Genomic DNA, 18,804 nt, shown 5'->3' with positions numbered 1-18,804 from the left:
GCCACATTTCATAAGGTTCACCTTAGAGAAAGAAAGATAGAAAAAAGCTTTGAAGCGAGGCGTCGATGGCAGTGAATTTGCTACGAATTCGATGATGCGTCCCTTGGAGATGTTGCAGTGATGGTGCACCAGGCTATTGGGGCTGCAGGAGTCATGTAGGGAAGCTTTGCTTATAGTATGGAGGCCACAATGTTTGGAGCCGATTGGAGCACTGCTCATAGGGGTCGACACAGAGGTCACTGGAGCTGGCTCCGAGAGTCGAGGATTCTTATGTTGTAGAGGCTGGCTTTAGAGAACCGCTCGTTGGAGGGCGTATGCAATGGGCTTGGAGAAGCATGCTGGCTATAGAGATGCAGTTCGTAGGAGGTGCTCATGGGTTGCACTTGAAGACGCAATCCGGTGCAGATAGGCGGCTCGGTGGTTGGAGATTTGTGTGGGTGAGGCCAAATGAATTCACGGGAGCTTGATTTTGTAGAGGCAACCGCTGTCGTTGTAGCTATGAGGCGTCAGGTTGGTCGGTACAGAAGGAGAGTCAAAAGGCTGGAGCTTGCTGAGGCTTGGTGGTGGATGTTTGAGCCTAGCTCTCGGCCATAGATAGAGGTTATTGGAGTTGGAGCGGCTGGCTGGAGAGCTATGTGTTGCCTTGTAGCTTGCTTTCACTTTGTCAAAGCTGTAGGGGCTTCTGAGATAGAGTCACGTTGATGAGAGCTAGCCTTTGATGTAGTTCGTGCTTGAGGCTTTCTTGAACATACCTATCCTCTCTCAATGAAAGAATAAACTCTTTCTCTCTCAATGCTAGAATTCTCTCTCAATGAACGGAAATGGACAAAAATCTCTTACAATGAATGGAAATTCTCTATGAAAGTAAACTCTCACAAGAACACTCAAGAAACTCTCAATCAAGAAATGTACATCTAATCTAGGAGAGCTAGGACCTAAGCTCTGATACCATGTTAAAGCACATGGACCGAGCTCTCCTATGGACCCTAATCTACTCTAATGACAACACTAATCTAAGGTGGATGAATCCTAAGAGTGATAATGATCTATAAACTCAAGTCAATTAGGTTCCAAGATAGATTAAATTGGATTCATAAAGAGAATCTTGAGATAGTGCAAAGTGCTTGATGATATTACTTCAAATGAACCTCCCTTCAGTGCATGAGTTCATTGGATTTATAGGATATCATATTATTTAATGAGAGATATGATCACATGAGAGATAATGAATTTAGCTCATAAGAGCATAATACCTTTCACAAGCTTAATTGAAATCATAAGGGGCTAAGTATAACTGTCATGAACATATAAGGGTATGTTTCCAACAGGGGCTGAATGCACACACTCAAGTGTGAGATGCATCCATGCATGGAAGATGGTTGGAATTCTATGCACTTGGGTGACCAAACAAGCATTTTGAAAAATGGTCAATTCGTTTGGCAACTTAGGTTCTCCATTCATTGATTGCGATGTCTAGCCAATCGTGGCTTGATTGAGGGAGTCTTCCTGCTTCTGCCTCCCTACTTGACTCATCATTGACTCCTCCATGCATGTGGCTTGAATGGGGGTGGCAGTTATAGGGCTTAGGGTGGACAAACCTGCACTGCACCTAGCCCCGTGGAAACATCCCCTAATAGATCTCTCCAATCTCCCCCCCAAAATTTTACTTTTTTTTTGAAATTATTAGGCAGGTAGCATTGTGAGATGAGAAGAAATTCTAGCTTCTTTTTTATTTTTTAGGTAATGGCCGTTTCCCTCCCAAATCCCCAAAGGAAACATCCTTTCCCTCCCTTCAAGCTTGGCCTATGCCTTCCACAGCACTGCTCGACCTATCCCTTGCTCAGCACTGCTCCTTCATGCCTGTCATTGGATAAAGCTACCTTGCTATGGAAGTCTAGGGACCAAAGCTTTATTGTTTCATGGTATGATGCAATTTTGAACCCCATATGCTTGTTTGGGCATCATGTGAACTTCATTTCTTCTTAGAGAGACATATTCATGAACAACGTTGCCCAAAGAGCTTTTGTGAGATCTAACCTTCAACCGTTACTCCTCCCAATTTGCGATTGTATTGATTAGATCTAGTAGGCCTCCTGTTTTTATCAAAATTGGCAAAAACCCAACACCCTGGGATCCACACCCATTTCGGAGTACTAGAGTGCTCCTCTATTGCTTGGAAAACCAATGTAGTTGCTTGGCAAGGGTTTTATCATTACAAATGTTGTATGAATTTTAGATGGTGCATGCAACTCACATAATTGGTGGAGAGGGATAACCACAATAGACAAAACCCAAGAAGCTAAAGCAAATAGAGCACAATGTACCACTACTCATTCAGCCTACAAGGGAGGCTCAAAATTTTTGGATCTTGAGATCTTGGACAATTTCTAAGAAAGATGGATGCAAGTATTCTCCAAATTGGGAGGTGTGAGGATCCAAGAGCCTTGGCTCACCTATTTTATGATTAAAATCATCATTAGTCAAGCTAAGTTTAGAATGCCCTTCTAGATGTGTAGCTTCCTCTCTACAATTATTTTAGTTTAGCTAACAATTCTTTATATAGTAACAGCTCGCTTATGTATTACATTGTACTGATTTAATATTTTAGTGGTATCAAATTGTTCATGTGGTGTTATGGTGTGTTTTAACACTTAATTGTTTATACATCAGGCAATGGCTTTATATATTTTAGTGATTTCAGATTTTAGTGATATGCAATTGTTCATCTAGTGTTATGGACTGTTAAATTAACACTTAATTGTTTATACATTAGGCAATGGATTTATCTTATTGACATGAATTGATCATATTAATATAATTTTCAAAGTTGAATCTCTATCGGGAGTAAACCATAATTTTAGCAAGTCAGCTTAGTTGGCTATCGATGACAATGAAGTTCCAATCAACAATTAGCACAAGCACAAGCTTTGTATGCACAACTAGACATCAGTTAAGAGCAAGCATGTCAAAAGCAAAAGTTTGTCCTCTTTTTTATTCAGATTTGGTAGATTCCTCACCTTCAATCCTATTAAACAATTTGATGGAGATAGGCACTATTGTTTGGAGCATGCTCTCTCTTATAATTTTAGTAATTTTATGGATTGTGCAATCGTCTTTGCTACATTTCTTCAGAAATACAAGGAATTTTGAGTTGGGATAAGTTTTTCATAGCTTGTTTCAAGAGGAATTTTTAAGTATCTTTTTGATTCATCGTGAGTCAATAGTGATCAAGGCCTAATCCATAATTAGTTTCAATTTGTTAATATTCCCATTTTGGACCCTATCAATAATGTCTCTCATAATGAGCTGGGAGAGTGGTGGCATTGTGAGTGCTATGCACCCATAGTAGTAAAAAGAGCTTGGTGGCATAAGGAGATTATCACCTGAAGGGTCTACCCACGTGTGTCCAACAAGCCCTCCCACTTGGATGATTAGATTGGTGTGGCTTTGCTACCTCTATAGAGGTCCATGCATGAGCTCCTAGAAGGATTGGACATAATACTTTCTTTTGTAGTATTATAATGCCTCTAGAAGCTCTTGGAGGCTTACTTTTGAAAAGGAATCTAGTTGTAACTGGTGTCTCAAGAGATGTTTGGGAAACTATTAGCTCTAAGCAAAGCAATCCATACACCTACATGGAACTTGAGCTAGGTGGCATGGGCCTACACCCCATGCATCTTTAGAGGCATCTGTACTAAGGGCCCTTTATCTTGATCATCCAATATGTCCACGTATGTATTGTTTCTCTAGAGTCGCTGCACTTCTTTTGCAGCTCCATTTTGTTGTAAGGGGGGGGGGATGCAGAGCCATATATTTTTCTATTTTTTAATGATTTAACGAAATATTGAACTAATCCAGAATGATATTGAGCAAGCTTAGGAGCAATTGTTGTCACCCGTGTTCAACCCAAATTTGACATGTCATGCTTTGCCTAGAAGTGCTGTGATAGGGCAGCTATGTTGGGATTGATGGGTCAGCTCCCCACCTATGAGTCCCCACATCATGAGGATAAGCACAAGGGGAGAATGCTACAATGAAAATGATACCAAAGGAAAGAATGTTATAATGAAAATAGATAAGTATGGATTCCAACTAGTCAACACAACAAGGAAAATGAGCTCTTCAAATCTCGATGACCAACCCTTTGTCATGGCTGCATATATACAAAAATATTTTTATGTGCCTGACTCAAAGGAGAAAAATTGGAGTGTTGTGCTTGATCACATTCCAAGAGCACGGGAAGATAGCAATTCTATTGTTTATTTCTCTATGTCTAGAGATGTCTCATGCCCATCATCATTTCCACATGATATATTAGATACTTATGATGGACCTAGAGTGGGAGAGGAACCAATTTTAGTTGATTTGGTGAATATTGGAGTTGATGGTGATGGATGATGATGTAATCAATGAGGATAGAGTGTTGAGATATCGAGCTCCACTCATGATATGCCAGGGTGACTGTTGTGCATTTATGTCACCGACTTGTTAGCTACAGATGTGGTTGGTACACCGCCCATGAATAATAGCTGGATGACAGCTATCCTTATGTACTCTAGTTCGTGGCTCAGTTACTATGCCACCTTAGTTAGCCAAGTTTGGTTTGAGACCCACATATAGGGTTCTTCTATTTCTTTGTACTAGAGTTCTTTTGGCTTTCACAACTAAGAAGAGGAAAACTATTTTTAGCCTCCACCTTTGTGTGTATTCCCCCATTGTGTATGTGAGAAAGCTGCAAGTGAGACTCCTTCCTTCTCTCCCACTATCTTCACATGGTATCAGAGCCTGGTTTGTGGTAAGGAGCTCAAGAAAGCAAACCAAGTTCGCAGTGTCCTAGTAAGAGGACCAGTGTTGCTTTCCTTTTTCGAGTTTGGGAGCAAATCTCTGTAGGTAGCATAGTCGGAAAGTGCAAGAGTGCATTGTCTCAGATTGAGATGCCCTTCGCGGTGTGGCGAGAGGACAGTATATGCTTTATTTTTCTGACTCGAGGCCATTTCGGGGCCCATTTTGTTGGCTGAAGATTTCCATAGGCACTAAGAAAAAGGCCCTATTTTTGATGTGTGACCACAACTCTGCAGGTCGGTGAAAAGTTGCTATAAAAATTGCATTGTATGCTTGTGCACAGAGATATTGGGAGTTACAGAATCATCCTTATTGCCTGTTAATGCAAAATCCTCACTAGGAAGTGACTGTGTGGTCAAATACCATTATCGTCAGTTTTGCAGATTTGCCCTTGTGAGGCAAAAGCTGTGTTTTTTGCAGTGACAGAATATTTTACAGTGTTTTGTAATGGTGTCTGATTCTCTTTCATAGATTGTCACTGAAAAGCTTGACAAGAACAACTTCCAAGCATGGAAGTTTAGAATGACGAATTTCCTTATGGGAAAAGGCTATTGGGAGTTCATTACAGGAAATGAAGAAGAAGCAGTTCTTCCTAATGTTCCCAATCAACAGGAAATGCAGACATTTAAATGATGGCATGAGAGAGCCAGAAAAGTTATGTACTGGCTGTCTATCAGTATTTCGGATTCTATGATTGTGTATATTCAGGATGCAAGTATGCCAAAGGAGGCATGGGATACTTTGGCAAAAATGTACAGCACAAATATGCAAGCCAGGAAAATGCAGCTCAAGCAGGAGTTGCACAATGTGTAGAGAGAAAATATGAGCATCAATGACTACCACATGAAGGTGAAGAAAATTGCAGATGCACTTGCTTCCATTGGGTCACTAGTGGAAGATGATGATTTAGTTTCTGTGACCTTGAATGGTCTAGGAAAGGATTATGCATAGTTTCGGACATCCATTGCCATCCGTGAAAAATTTCCTGATTTTGAGGAGTTGTTTGCTCTTCTAATTTCTGAAGAGCAGAGAAATGGTGGTGCATCTTCTTCAGGAGGAACTTTAAAAGAAACTGTCTTCTACTCAAATGCTAGAAGAGGTAGAGGCAGAGGTAGAGGAGGCCGATCTGGAGGCCGTGGTAGAAATCAGAATATGTAGCAAACTCAAGAAAACCAGTCCTATGGAGGAGGACATGGTAACTCTAGAGGCAGGGGGAGCCAAAGAGGTTGTGGTGGATGGTAGAGAGGCCAAAATGCAAACAGCAATGTTGAATGCTACTATTGTGGTAAAATGGGTCATATGGCTACAGACTGCTACAAAAAGTAGAATGACATCATGAATGGAAAATTACAGTAAGGGAATTATGCATCTTCTAGTAGACAGGGTGATGACAAAAATGAGCATCTATTTATGGTGCAGCACATGACCAATTCTGTGACAAGTGCAGAAGAAAGCAATGATGTGTGGTATGTTGACTCAGGTGTGTCAAACCACATGGCAGGTCATGCAGAATGGATGCAGGATGCAAGGAAAATGGAAAGACTAGGATTTGTGGAGACTGGTGATGATACTGCACATCCTATTGTGCAAATTGGTAAAATTCCTTTGTCTATGTAGGATGGGAAAAAGAAATACCTGTCTGATGTATTTCATGTCCCGAATATCACCAAGAACCTGGTTTCTGTTAGTCAAATGGTTGAGCAGGCCTTGCAGGTCAGATTTAATCCTCATGGATGCTTTGTTGAGGATATGAAAAATGACGGTCGCTTGATAGCAAAAGGAAAGAAGAAGGGCAAGATGTTTACGTTGGATGTGGACATGCCTGAATTGAGTGCAGCAATGTTTGCACATGGGACCGGTGTAGTTGTAGATATTGATATCTGGCATAAACGCATTGGTCATGTTAATGTATGGCAACTTAAATCAATGCAGGCCCAAAATATTGTTGTAGGATTGCCTAAATTCAAGGTTGCAGAAATGCATAAGGTATGTGAAGCTTGTCAATTTGGAAAATAGGCAAGGAAATCATTTCCTAGACATGTTCAAGAGAGTAAGAAGCCATATCCACTCTGATGTGTGGACTACTAAAGCTGCATCTATTGAAGGCTGTCATTATTTTGTCACTTTTATTGATGACTACAGTAGAAAAGTTTGGGTGTATTTTATGAAAAAGAAAAGTGAAGTGTTTGGGCATTTTAGGGCTTTTAAAGCTATGGTTGAAAAAGAAACAGGCCTGCAAATAAAATGCCTAAGGTCAGATGGAGGGGGAGAGTACCTCTCAAATGAGTTTGCAAGGTTCTTGCAGGAGCATGGCATAAAGTAGCAATATTCATGCAGTCATACTCCACAGCAAAATGGACTTGCAAAAAGGAAAAACAGGCATATTGGAGAGGTATCTCGGGCCATGCTAAATGAAAAAGACCTACCAGATTATTATTGGGCTAAAGCAGGTGCTACAGCAGTTTACATAATGAACAGGACTCCCACTGTTGCAATACATGGCATGATGCCAGAAGAGATGTATACTGGTAGGAAACCAGATATTTCTCATTTGAAAATTTTTGGTTGCATTGCCTATGTTCATGTGCCAGATGAGTTGAGGTCCAAGTTGGATCCATAAACTGAGAAGTGTATCTTTATTAGTTATTCTCTGCAGCAAAAAGGGTATAGATGGTATAACCCTTCTCCTCATATGTTTACAGTGAGCAGAGATGTTGTTTTTGATGAGATGAGCAGCTAATATAAACCAGTAAATGTGATTGTTGATGTAGATGCACAAAATGGTAATGTTGCATAGAATTCACAGCAGCAATCACAAAATATTAGTGGACCTGCAGTGTCCTCTAGCAGTGGTTCACATACTTCACCATGGACAGGCAGATTGAGATCAGGAGAATCTCCTCAAAGCAATGCAGATAGTGGTATGCAGGTATCACAAAAAGGAAAAGAGAAGGGAGATCAGCCCATGTTTGATGTGAATGCAGGTCACTCTTATGTGGACGGTGAATCCAGTGGCTCAGAACAGAGCATTAATGATGAGTTGGGTATTCCTTCTGTTGTTACACTTGGAGTAAGGAAGAGCAGGGATGCTTTGAGACAACCTGGAAGTGAGCCTATTTTGCGTAGGTCTACTAGAGCTAGGTATCTTGTGGATAGGCTGAAATATAATGGATTTACAGCCATTCACTATGTCTATATGGTCAAAGTGATACAGGAACCAGAACCCACTTCTTTTGAGCAAGCCATGGGAAAAGAAAAATGGGAGAAAGCCATGGATGCCTTGGAAGCAGATGCTACATGGGAATTGGTGCCTTTGAGAAAGGGAACCTCCTACCAGCGGAGTTCCTTTGAAAATCCTCAATGCAACGGTCGCTGGAGTCACTATCACCGTCACTCTTTCTTCCATGACCAGTGATGCCAGTGGTGTAGCTACAGCAATTTTATTATGGCTTGTCGAAGTTTTATGAAGAAGAGAAGGCCTTTGCGAATGTGGCACAGGGATTCAGATGCCGAATTCCATACTATGCTTAGTAAGGGTTATGTGCTTAGGTGGCACTATGCCATGTGGCAATCTCTCAACCCAACCAAGCCCACACACCTAACCATGATAACCATTAGTTTAACCATAGTCAAACTAAGCAAGGGTAAACATAACCAAACCTTAGCTTAACTATACCCAACCTTATCTGCCACATGTCTTGTCATGGGAGTGCCACACTTCATAAGGTTCACAGACTCGAGTATCCACCGATAGAGATCCCGCATCTGTGTATCCAGGCACTCAGCTTGTATTCTCCCCTGGCATGAGCTCCAAACTCCACCTCCATCACTCCGCTGAACACGGTTGCATGATCACTCCATCCATAGGAAAGAATAGGCACTGATAAATCAATTGAACTGTTAGCTCCTGATGCTCCTCCCAAAATTCCACAGTAGATCCTACCACCAACTACTAGCAAAGCACCGATGCTGCTGGATGAACAGGCACCCTCTGGCAATCAATGCTGCTGAAACTTTGAATACGTAATAGCTTAAGTCGAGCATCAATCAACTAGGAATCAATGTAAACAAATGGAAGTAGAGGAAGAAACCGAGCATGAGCCATCCCGATAGCTATGTGAAGGAGTAGGAAAGAGAGCATGCTGAATGCAGATGAAAGCTGGAAGGCAAATGAACTCAAGAGAACTGTAAGTGTGATGAAGAGAAAGTAGCAAGCAACTGGTACATGCAAACAAATTCTCAAGAACTGCAATCCAGATTGTCAATACCTTGTCCTTATGACAGGTGGTTGCATGGCGGCTAGGATAGGACAAAAGACTACTGTCACAATGCTGCAAACCCTTCTGCCACATGTCCTCATGCGATAGATCTATCGCCTCCACCTCAAAATTTGTGCCTCATTAGAGATCGGAAATGGGCATTGAAGACTGCCGCCATGATGGTATGGACGAAGCCAAAAACCATTAACTGGATGTGGAAGTACGTGCCCTTGCAAATCCACAAGATAAAACAATGTCGATCTGCAATCATGAAAAATCTAGAATGGACCTAACCATCCCAATTTTAACTTCCCTGGCATCCTTCCAAGGCGAGTGTTGAATAGAAGAACCAGTTGGCCATGCTCAAAAGATTTTTCTTCGAGGCCAAATCCACCCTCCGCTTGCACCGTGCTTGAACCTCGTGAGTGAGATAATAGCTCTCCAGCCGCATATCATCCAACTGATCTAGAACATCTAGCCAGAATACCATAGAGTCTTGCGGAAGAAGCCTGTCCTCTACCACAATCCTCAGACTTGGAACAATATGCTTGATTGACGTAATTGCTTCCAACCCAAATGCCAATTTGAAAGGAGTCAACCTCGTGGCCACCTTGAATGATGTGCGATAAGCCCATAGTGCTGCCATTAACTTCTCACCTTTATCCGTGCGATGCTCATTCACCAATAGCGACATAATCCGCTTGAAAGTATGATTTGTAGACTCTATCAATCCATTAGCTTGTGGATAATAGGGGTAAGACTTCTTGTGAATCACCATATAAAAAGAATTCATCCACTTGATGACCTTATTGACAAAGTGAGTCCCCCTGTCACTGATAATCTCAGTTGGACAACCGAACCAAGTGAACACATAGCAGTATAGGCATTTTATGATCGACTTTGTGGTATTGTCCCGCAAAGCCCAAGCTTCCACCCATTTGGTACAATAATCCGTGGCTACTAGAGTGTAACAATTCCTTGTGTGGGAAGCTATGGGCTTGAATGGACCCATGAAATCCAGACCCCACTTCTAAAATGGATGTAGAGATAACATGGGGTTAAGTGGCATGCAATCTCGAAATTCAAAGCGTCCCCTCTATGGCAATCTAGTCTACTTTGATCTAGATCTATACCAACCGTCAATTGATGAAAGAATAGTAAATAATTCCTTTTCTTTTGTTCTTTTTAAGTGCTAGGTTAGATGCATCGATGTAGAGGCAAATGTGCATGAAGGAAGTGGTTTTGTCGGCGAGGCTCAAATGTGAGTGTAACTTGTGTTGAAATGTGCGCATGATGTGACGAGCGTAGAGCATAAAAAACAAGCGACTTTCATTTTTGGAGCGCCCTCAAATTCTTCCTGGATCAAGAGATACGACTTGATCTAGGTGGAGGGGCAAAAGGAGTGCAAATGGTGCTCAATGATGATGTGTCACTGTGGGTCTCATGCAGTGATGATGTGGCACTATGCCTAGAAAGAGGTGTGCTAGTGAAGCCTGTGCTGAGGTGGCATAGATGATGTTAGTAGATGATGTGGCAATGATGATGTGTCCTTAATGACATGGCAGCTGAGCTAGCAAGATGACATGGCAATGATGATGTGGCAATCGGTGATGATGTGGTAGTCGGTGATGATGTGGCTACCATCGTGGTAGATGGTGATGATGTGGCAAGTTGACCAGGGCGATGATGTGACAGATAAGGTCTACCACGTGGCAAATAAATATTGATACGTGTCAACTTTGAGACCACGCCAGTGTGTAGTAACCCTTGTGATAGGGTTGGTGGACTATGCCACATGTTGTTCAGTAGTTCATCAAAATCTCGATGATTCTGACAGAATATTAGAGATTCTGTCTCCTACACTGGAGCTTGTAGGCTTTGAGTCACTGAGGGTCATGAGGCCTCAATTGCAAGGCGCTATTGGCTGTGTGGCATCACATGCGTTGATCTGTAGAGCCAGGAGGAGCTACCGTGAGCTCGTAGTTAGAGGCAAGTTGTTGGAGCAGTAGTCATTAGCTGCTTGGAGTGGAAGGCTGGTACACTAGAGCTGCTACTGAGATGAAGAAGACCCGTGAGCCTGTGATACAGTAAGGAGATGCCCATCTATGGATACGCCTTCAATGCTCATTGTTGGAGGCATTGCAGTTGTTGGAGTCAGCAAAGCATGCTAGTCGGCTAATTGAGTTGAAGTTGAGCTGCGAGGTTGTTATCGGCTATGTAGAAGCTGCTCTGTAGGAGATCGTTGTTTGCCTATGGGTTGGAGCGAAGAAGCTAGCCGAAGCTGATAGTTTGTTGCTATGCTTGGAGATCCGGAGGCCATGGAGTGAGTCACTACTGGCGATTGAGCTCCTTGGATATGCAAAGGCACTAATTGGGTCTCATTTGATTAGAGGCTACCGGCCGGCCTTGTGAGGAGGCTTTGAGGTTGTCGGTCGATCGTTTGTGGAGAAGGCAGCAAAACATGATGGTCGTTGAAGCTTTGGATGGCAAGAGTTGCGAGCCTCTGGTCGTGGGTGGCATTGTTTAGGAGATGAAGCTCATCCGTTGTGAGGCGCTAAAGGTAGTAGTAGATAGGGCCATAGCTTTGCATGCGCTACTTTGGCAGGTGAGTCAGCTACACTAGAGCAATTGGTTGCTTCCTATGCATACAGCTGGCTAAAGTGCTATAGCCGTATGTGATGGCTGAGAAGCAGGAGGTCAATATAGTCCCTTAGATAGACTTGATAGTCGATGTAGGCTAGGAAACCAAGACCCAGAAGTTGTAGAAGTTTGTAGAAGAGCCACTATTGGAGTTGTCTCATCCTCAAATTCTCTATAGGAAAGACAGTTCTCTCTCTCTCTTCTCACAATGGAAGTCCTCACAAAGAATGAAATCTCTCAAGAAGTTTTCTCAATGAAGAACTATCTCTATCTTTCTCTCAAAGATGGAAATTCTCTCACTCTATGGAAGTGAATGGAACACTCAATCTCTCAATCTCTTGATCACTCTCACTCTTTTAAGAATCACAATGCCTCAGCGGAAGGCAAGGGAGCTCTGATACCATGATAAAATATGAAGAGGGGAGAGGAGAAGAGTGGAGATGAGGAGAGAGGGCACAGCTAGAGAGCACACCACAAATGACTAACTGTACACTAGATTTAGTTGAAAAAATAGAATATATACATGTGAAGATAGTGGGAGAGAAGGAAGGAGTCTCACTTGCGGCTTTCTCACATACACAATGGGGGAATACACACAAAGGTGGAGGCTGAAAACAGTTTTCCTCTTCTTAGTTGTGAAAGCCAAAAGAACTCTAGTACAAAGAAATAGAAGAACCCTATATGTGGGTCTCAAACCAAACTTAGCTAACTAAGGTGGCATATTCACTGAGCCACAAACTAGAGTACATAAGGATAGCTGTCATCCAGCTATTATTCACGGGCGGTGTACCAACCGCATATGCACCTAACAAGTCGGTGACATAAATGCACAATGGTCACCTTGGTATATCATGAGTGGAGCTCGATATCTCAACACTCCCCCTTGAGCTCAATCCCAATTCCTGCACACCAAGCAGGTCTCTGAACTTGCGTAGCTTCTCTGCACCCAATGCCTTTGTGAATATGTCAGCTACCTGATCCTCTGTGCTGACATAAACTAGATCAATAAGACCTAGTAAAGCCTTCTCCCACACATAGTGATAATGCACCTCAATGTGCTTTGTTCTAGCATGATAGACTGGGTTATTTGCCAAGTGTATACTGCTCATGTTGTCACAATAAATGACAACTGGCCCATCTATAGACTGATGCATATCATAAAGTAGCTTATGCAACCAAGCTACCTCACATGCAGCCATTGTTGCACCCCTGTACTCAGCCTCTATGCTCGACAAGGCAACTGTAGGCTTTTCTTGCCGCTCCAAGTGACTGTAGTACTCCTAAAAGAGAACACATATCCACTGGTAGATCGTCTATCAGAAATACTACCAGCCCAATCAGCATCAGTGTATCCATGCAACTGTATATGAACCCCAGTCTCATAAAATAGTCCATACTACAATGTGGACTTCACATACCTGAGTATGTGTCTAGCCGCATCCAAATGCAGTTTCCTTGGAGCCTGCCTAAACTAACTTACCAATCCAACAGCATAGCTCAAATCTGGCCTGGTAATAGTCATATAAATAAAACTTCCTACTATGCGTCTGTACATAGTAGGGTCTTCCAGAAGCTCACCTGCATCTGTGCTCATCTTCACATTCTGCTCCAAAGGAACTGAAATAGGCTTATAGCCTGTCATCCCATATTTGGATAGCATGTCCAATCCATACTGCCTTTGTAAGAGCCGTATCCCACTTGGTGATCTGATCACCTCAATGCCTAAGAAATAATGTAGCTCTCCCAAATCCTTCATCTCAAACTTCTGCTTCAATAGCATTTTCACATGAAGGATATCTTCATCACTATCAGTTGTGATGATCAAATCATCAACATAAATGACAAGCAGCATAACACCTTTCTCTATTTTTCTCACATAAAGCGAGAAATCTGCCTTAAAAATATAAAAGCCAATAGTGACAAAATACAGTCCTATCTTGTTAGACCATGCTCTAGGTGCTTGCTTTAAACCATACAAGGCTTTCTTCAATCTGCAAACAAACTCAGGATGAACAGCATGAACATAACCTGGTGGCTGCTCCATAAAGACCTCTTCTTGCAAATCACCATGCAAGAAGGCATTCTTTATGTAAAGCCCATCCCTTTGATGCAGCCATAGCATTGACTGCTCTTACGGTTGCCATCCTTGCAACCGGACTGAATGTTTCTCCATAATCAATGCCATATGTCTGTGCATACCCCTTGACAACTAATCTTGCCTTGTATCTATGCACAGAACCATCTGCATTGTGCTTCAGCTTATAAACCCACTTACAGCCAATTGCATTCTTGTCTTTAGGCAAAGGCACCAATTCCCATGTAGCATTTGCTTCCAAGGCATCCATTTCTTCATCCATGGCTTTCTCCCATTTTTCTTTTCCCATGGCTTGCTCAAAAGAAGTGGGTTCTGGTTCATGTATCACTTTGACCATATAGGCATAGTGAATGGCTATAAATCCATCATATTTCAGCCTATCCACAGGATATCTAGCTCTGGTAGACCTGCGCAAAATAGGCTCACTTCTAGGTGCTCTCAAAACATCCCTGGTCTTTCTTACTCCAGGTGTAACAACAAAAGGAATACCCAACTCATCATCAATGCTCTGTTCTGAGCCATTGGATTCACCATCCACATAAGAGTGACCTGCATTCACATCAAACATGGCTGATCTACCTTCTCTTTTCCTTTTCGTGATACCTGCATACCACTATCTGCATTACTTTGAGGAGATTCTCTTGATCTCAATCTGCCTGTCCATGGTGAAGTATGTGAACCACTGCTAGAGGACACTGTAGGTCCACTAATATTTTGTGATTGCTACTGTGAATTCTGTGCAGCATTACCATTTTGTGCATCTACATCATCAATCACATTTACTGGTTTGTACCAGCTGCTCATCTCATCAAAAACAACATCTCTGCTCACTGTAAACTTACGAGTAGAAGGGTTATAGCATCTATACCCTTTCTGCTGCAGAGAATAACCAATAAAGATGCACTTCTGAGTTTTCGGATCCAACTTGGACCTCAACTCATCTGGCACATGAACATAGGAAATACAACCAAAAATTTTCAAATGAGAAATATCTGGTTTACTACCAGTATACATCTCCTCTAGCGTCATGCCATGTATTGCTACAGTGGGAATCCTGTTCATTATATAAACTATTGTAGCAACTGCTTCAGCCCAATAATAATCTGGTAGGTCTTTTTCATTTATCATCGCCCGAGATACCTCTCCAATATGCCAGTTTTTCCTTTCTGCAAGTCCATTTTGCTATGGGGTATGACTGCATGAATATTGCTGCTTTATGCCATGCTCCTTCAGGAACCTTGCAAACTCATTTGCTAGGTACTCTCCCCCTCCACCTGACCTTAGGCATTTTATTTGCAGGCCTGTTTTTTTTTCAACCATAGCTTTAAAAGCTTTGAAATGCCCAAACACTTCACTTTTCTTTTTCATAAAATACACCCAAAATTTTCTAGTGTAGTCATCAATAAAAGTGACAAAATAATGACAGCCCCCAATAGATGCAACTTTAGTAGTCCACACATCGGAATGGATTAATTCCAATGGCTTCTTACTCTCTTGAACATGTCTAGGAAATGGTTTCCTTGCCTGTTTTCCAAATTGACTGGCTTCACATACCTTATGCATTTCTGCAACCTTGACTTTAGGCAATCCTGCAACAATATTTTGGGCCTGCATGTATTTAAGTTGTTGTACATTAACATGACCAATGCGTTTATGCCAGATATGAATATCTGCAACTACACCGGTCACATGTGCAAACATTGCTGCACTCAATTCAGGCATGTCCGCATCCAATGTAAACATCCTGCCCTTCTTCTTTCCTTTTGCTATCAAGCGACCATTATTTTTTATATCCTCAACAAAGCATCCATGAGGATTAAATCTGACCTGCAAGCCCTGTTCAACCATTTGACCAACAGAAACCAGGTTCTTGGTGATATTCGGGACATGAAATACATCAGACAGGTATTTCTTTTTCCCATCCTACATAGACAAAGGAATTTTACCAATCTGCAGAATAGGATGTGCAGTATCATCACCAGTCTCCACAAATCCTGGTTTTTCCATTTTCCTTGCATCCTGCATCCATTCTGCATGACCTATCATGTGGTTTGACGCACTTGAGTCAACATACCACACATCATTGCTTTCTTCTGTACTTGTCACAAAATTGGACATGTGCTGCACCATAATTAGATGCTCATTTCTGTCATCACCCTGTCTACTAGAAGATGCATAATTCCCTTGTTGCAATTTTCCATTCATGATGTCATTTTGCTTTTTATAGCAGTCTTTAGCCATTTGACCCATTTTACCACAGTAGTAGCATTCAACATTGCTGTTTGCATTTTGGCCTCTCTGCCATCCACCACGACCTCTTTGGCTCCCCTTGCCTCTAGAGTTACCACGTCCTCCTCCATAGGACTGGTTTTCTTGAGTTTGCTGCATATTTTGATAAGAAGATGCACCACCATTTCTCTGCTCTTCAGAAATTCAAAGAGCAAACAACTCCTCAAAATCAGGAAATTTTTCACGGATAGCAATGGATGTTCGGAACTCTGCATAATCTTTTCCTAGACCATTCAAGGTCACAGAAACTAAATCATCATCTTACACTGGCGACCCAATGGAAGCAAGTGCATTTGCAATTTTCTTCACCTTCATGTGGTAGTCATTGATGCTCATATTTTCTTGCTGCACATTGTGCAACTCCTGCTTGAGCTGCATTTTCCTGGCTTGCATATTTGTGCTGTACATTTTTGCCAAAGTATCCCATGCCTCCTTTGGCATACTTGCATCCTGAATATGCACAATCATAGAATTAAAATACTGATAGACAGCCAGTACATAACTTTTCTGGCTCTCTCATGCCTCCTTTAAATGCCTGCATTTCCTATTGATTGGGAACATTAGGAAGAACTGGTTCTTCTTCATTTCCTGTAATGCACTCCCAATAGCCTTTTCGCAGAAGGAAATTTGTCATTCTAAACTTCCATGCTTGGAACTTGTTCTTGTCAAGCTTTTCAGTGACAATCTGTGAAAGAGAATCAGATGCCATTATAAAACACTGTAAAATATTCTGTCACTACAAAAAACATAGCTTCTGCCTCACAAGGGCAAATCTGCAAAACTAACGAAAGTGGTATTTGACCACACAGTCACTTCCTAGTGATGATTTTGCATGAACAGGCAATAAGGATGATTTTGTAACTCCCAATATCTCTACGCATAGGCATACGATGCGATTTCTGCAGCAACTTTTCACCGACCTGCAGAGCAATGGTTGCACAGCAAAAACAAGGCCTTTTTCTCAGTGCTTGTGGAGAAGTTCCGCCTCCAAAATGGGCCTCGAAATGGCCTCGAATCAGAAAAATAAAGTCACTGAAGGCTTCACTTGTGCCCGTAGCATATACCGCCCTCTCCCCACACCACGAAGGGTGTCTCAATTTGAGACAATGCACTCTTGCACTTTTCAGCTGTGCTACCTATAGAGATTTGCTCCCAAACTCAAAAAAAGAAAGCAACATTGGTCCTCTTACTAGGACACTGCGAACTTGGTTTGATTTCTTGAGCTCCTTACCACGAACCAGGCTCTGATACCATGTGAACATAGTGGGAGAGAAGAAAGGAGTCTCACTTGCAGCTTTCTCACATACACAATGGGGGAATACACACAAAGGTGGAGGCTGAAAATAGTTTTCCTCTTCTTAGTTGTGAAAGCCAAAAGAACTCTAGTACAAAGAAATAGAAGAACCCTATATGTGGGTCTCAAACCAAACTCAGCTAACTAAGGTGGCATACTAACTGAGCCACGAACTAGAGTACATAAGGATAGCTGTCATCCAGCTATTATTCATGGGCAGTGTACCAACCGCATCTACAGGTAACAAGTCAGTGACATAAATGCACAATGGTCACCCTGGCATATCATGAGTGGGGCTCGATATCTCAACAATACAAAGCCATTTAGGGTTAGGGTTAAGGGATCTAACCCTTTCCTTTATAGCACTCTATAAGGTTAGTGCTATGCACATATGATCACGTGATGGTGCTATGCACACATGATCACATGATGTTGAGCGTGAACTCTCAACAGCTTTCTCTGCCACTGCGAAAGGAAAAGGTGATTCCTCCACCAAAGGCAAGTCCTCTACTAGTGGTGACAAAAAGAAGAAGGGAGGCAAGAAGAAGTTTCAGGGACAATGCTTCTACTCCAAAAAGAAGGGCCATATGATTGGAGATTGCTGGGTCAAGAAAGCAGATGAAAAGAATGGTATCCTGAAGAAGATAGATAAGGGGAAAGAGACAGCTAACACATCGGAAGCAGAGTTGGATCTATTTCTGGCCATTGAGGAAGAGTGTTCCTTAGTTCAAGAAGCTTCAACCACTGATTCATGGGTGTTGGATAGTGGTGCCTCCTGTCACATGACCTGCAAGAAGGGTCTATATTATTCCATGCAGCCTCTATAGGAACCCATCATCGTGATGGTTGGTAATAACGCAAAATGCCCTATTGAGGGTACAAGTACAGTTTCATTTGTTTCTATAAATGGAGATGTTAAGAAACTATCTAATGTGCTATATGTTCCATAAATCAAGAGAAATTTTCTATCAGTTGCTTCCATAAGTGACCTTGACCATGAGGTGAGGTTCAAGAAGACAGGAGCAAAAATTTTGGATAGTGCAAGCAATATTGTTGGCACAAGAGTAAGGAGGAACAACCTGTATGAGCTAAGTGCTCTTACAGGCACCACTGGAGTGGGCATAAGCAAACTTTGGCATGAAAGATTCGGCCACATCAGATTTGCAGTGCTGAAGGAGATGTAGAAGCAAGGTATGGTTGCTCACTTACCTGCAGTCATAGAAATCAAAGAACCGTGTGAAGCTTGCATGATGGGCAAGCAACAGAGAAAGAAATTCCCACAAGAAAGCAAGAATAGAGCAAATGCTCCTCTAGAGTTGGTGCATGTTGACTTGTGCGGTAAGATGCCTACACAGGCCTTGGGGGGATCTTCCTAAGTTTTATTG

At 42.1% G+C, this 18,804-nt stretch overlaps 1 protein-coding gene across 1 annotated transcript; it reads right to left on the bottom strand.

The window, feature by feature from the left end:
* Positions 1 to 9,405: 9,405 nt before the first annotated feature.
* On the bottom strand, positions 9,406 to 9,795 carry LOC147887510 (uncharacterized). The gene has a single exon (XM_087394327.1). It carries the CDS (start codon positions 9,793 to 9,795, stop codon positions 9,406 to 9,408), a length of 390 nt encoding a protein of 129 aa, XP_087250453.1.
* Positions 9,796 to 18,804: the final 9,009 nt, after the last annotated feature.

Source organism: Dipteris shenzhenensis, chromosome 23, assembly GCF_047967505.1.
Source record: "Dipteris shenzhenensis isolate YYH24624 ecotype China chromosome 23, Dip_SZ_1.0, whole genome shotgun sequence".
Lineage (NCBI taxonomy): Eukaryota > Viridiplantae > Streptophyta > Polypodiopsida > Gleicheniales > Dipteridaceae > Dipteris > Dipteris shenzhenensis.
This window is presented reverse-complemented; position numbering and strand designations above follow the sequence as displayed.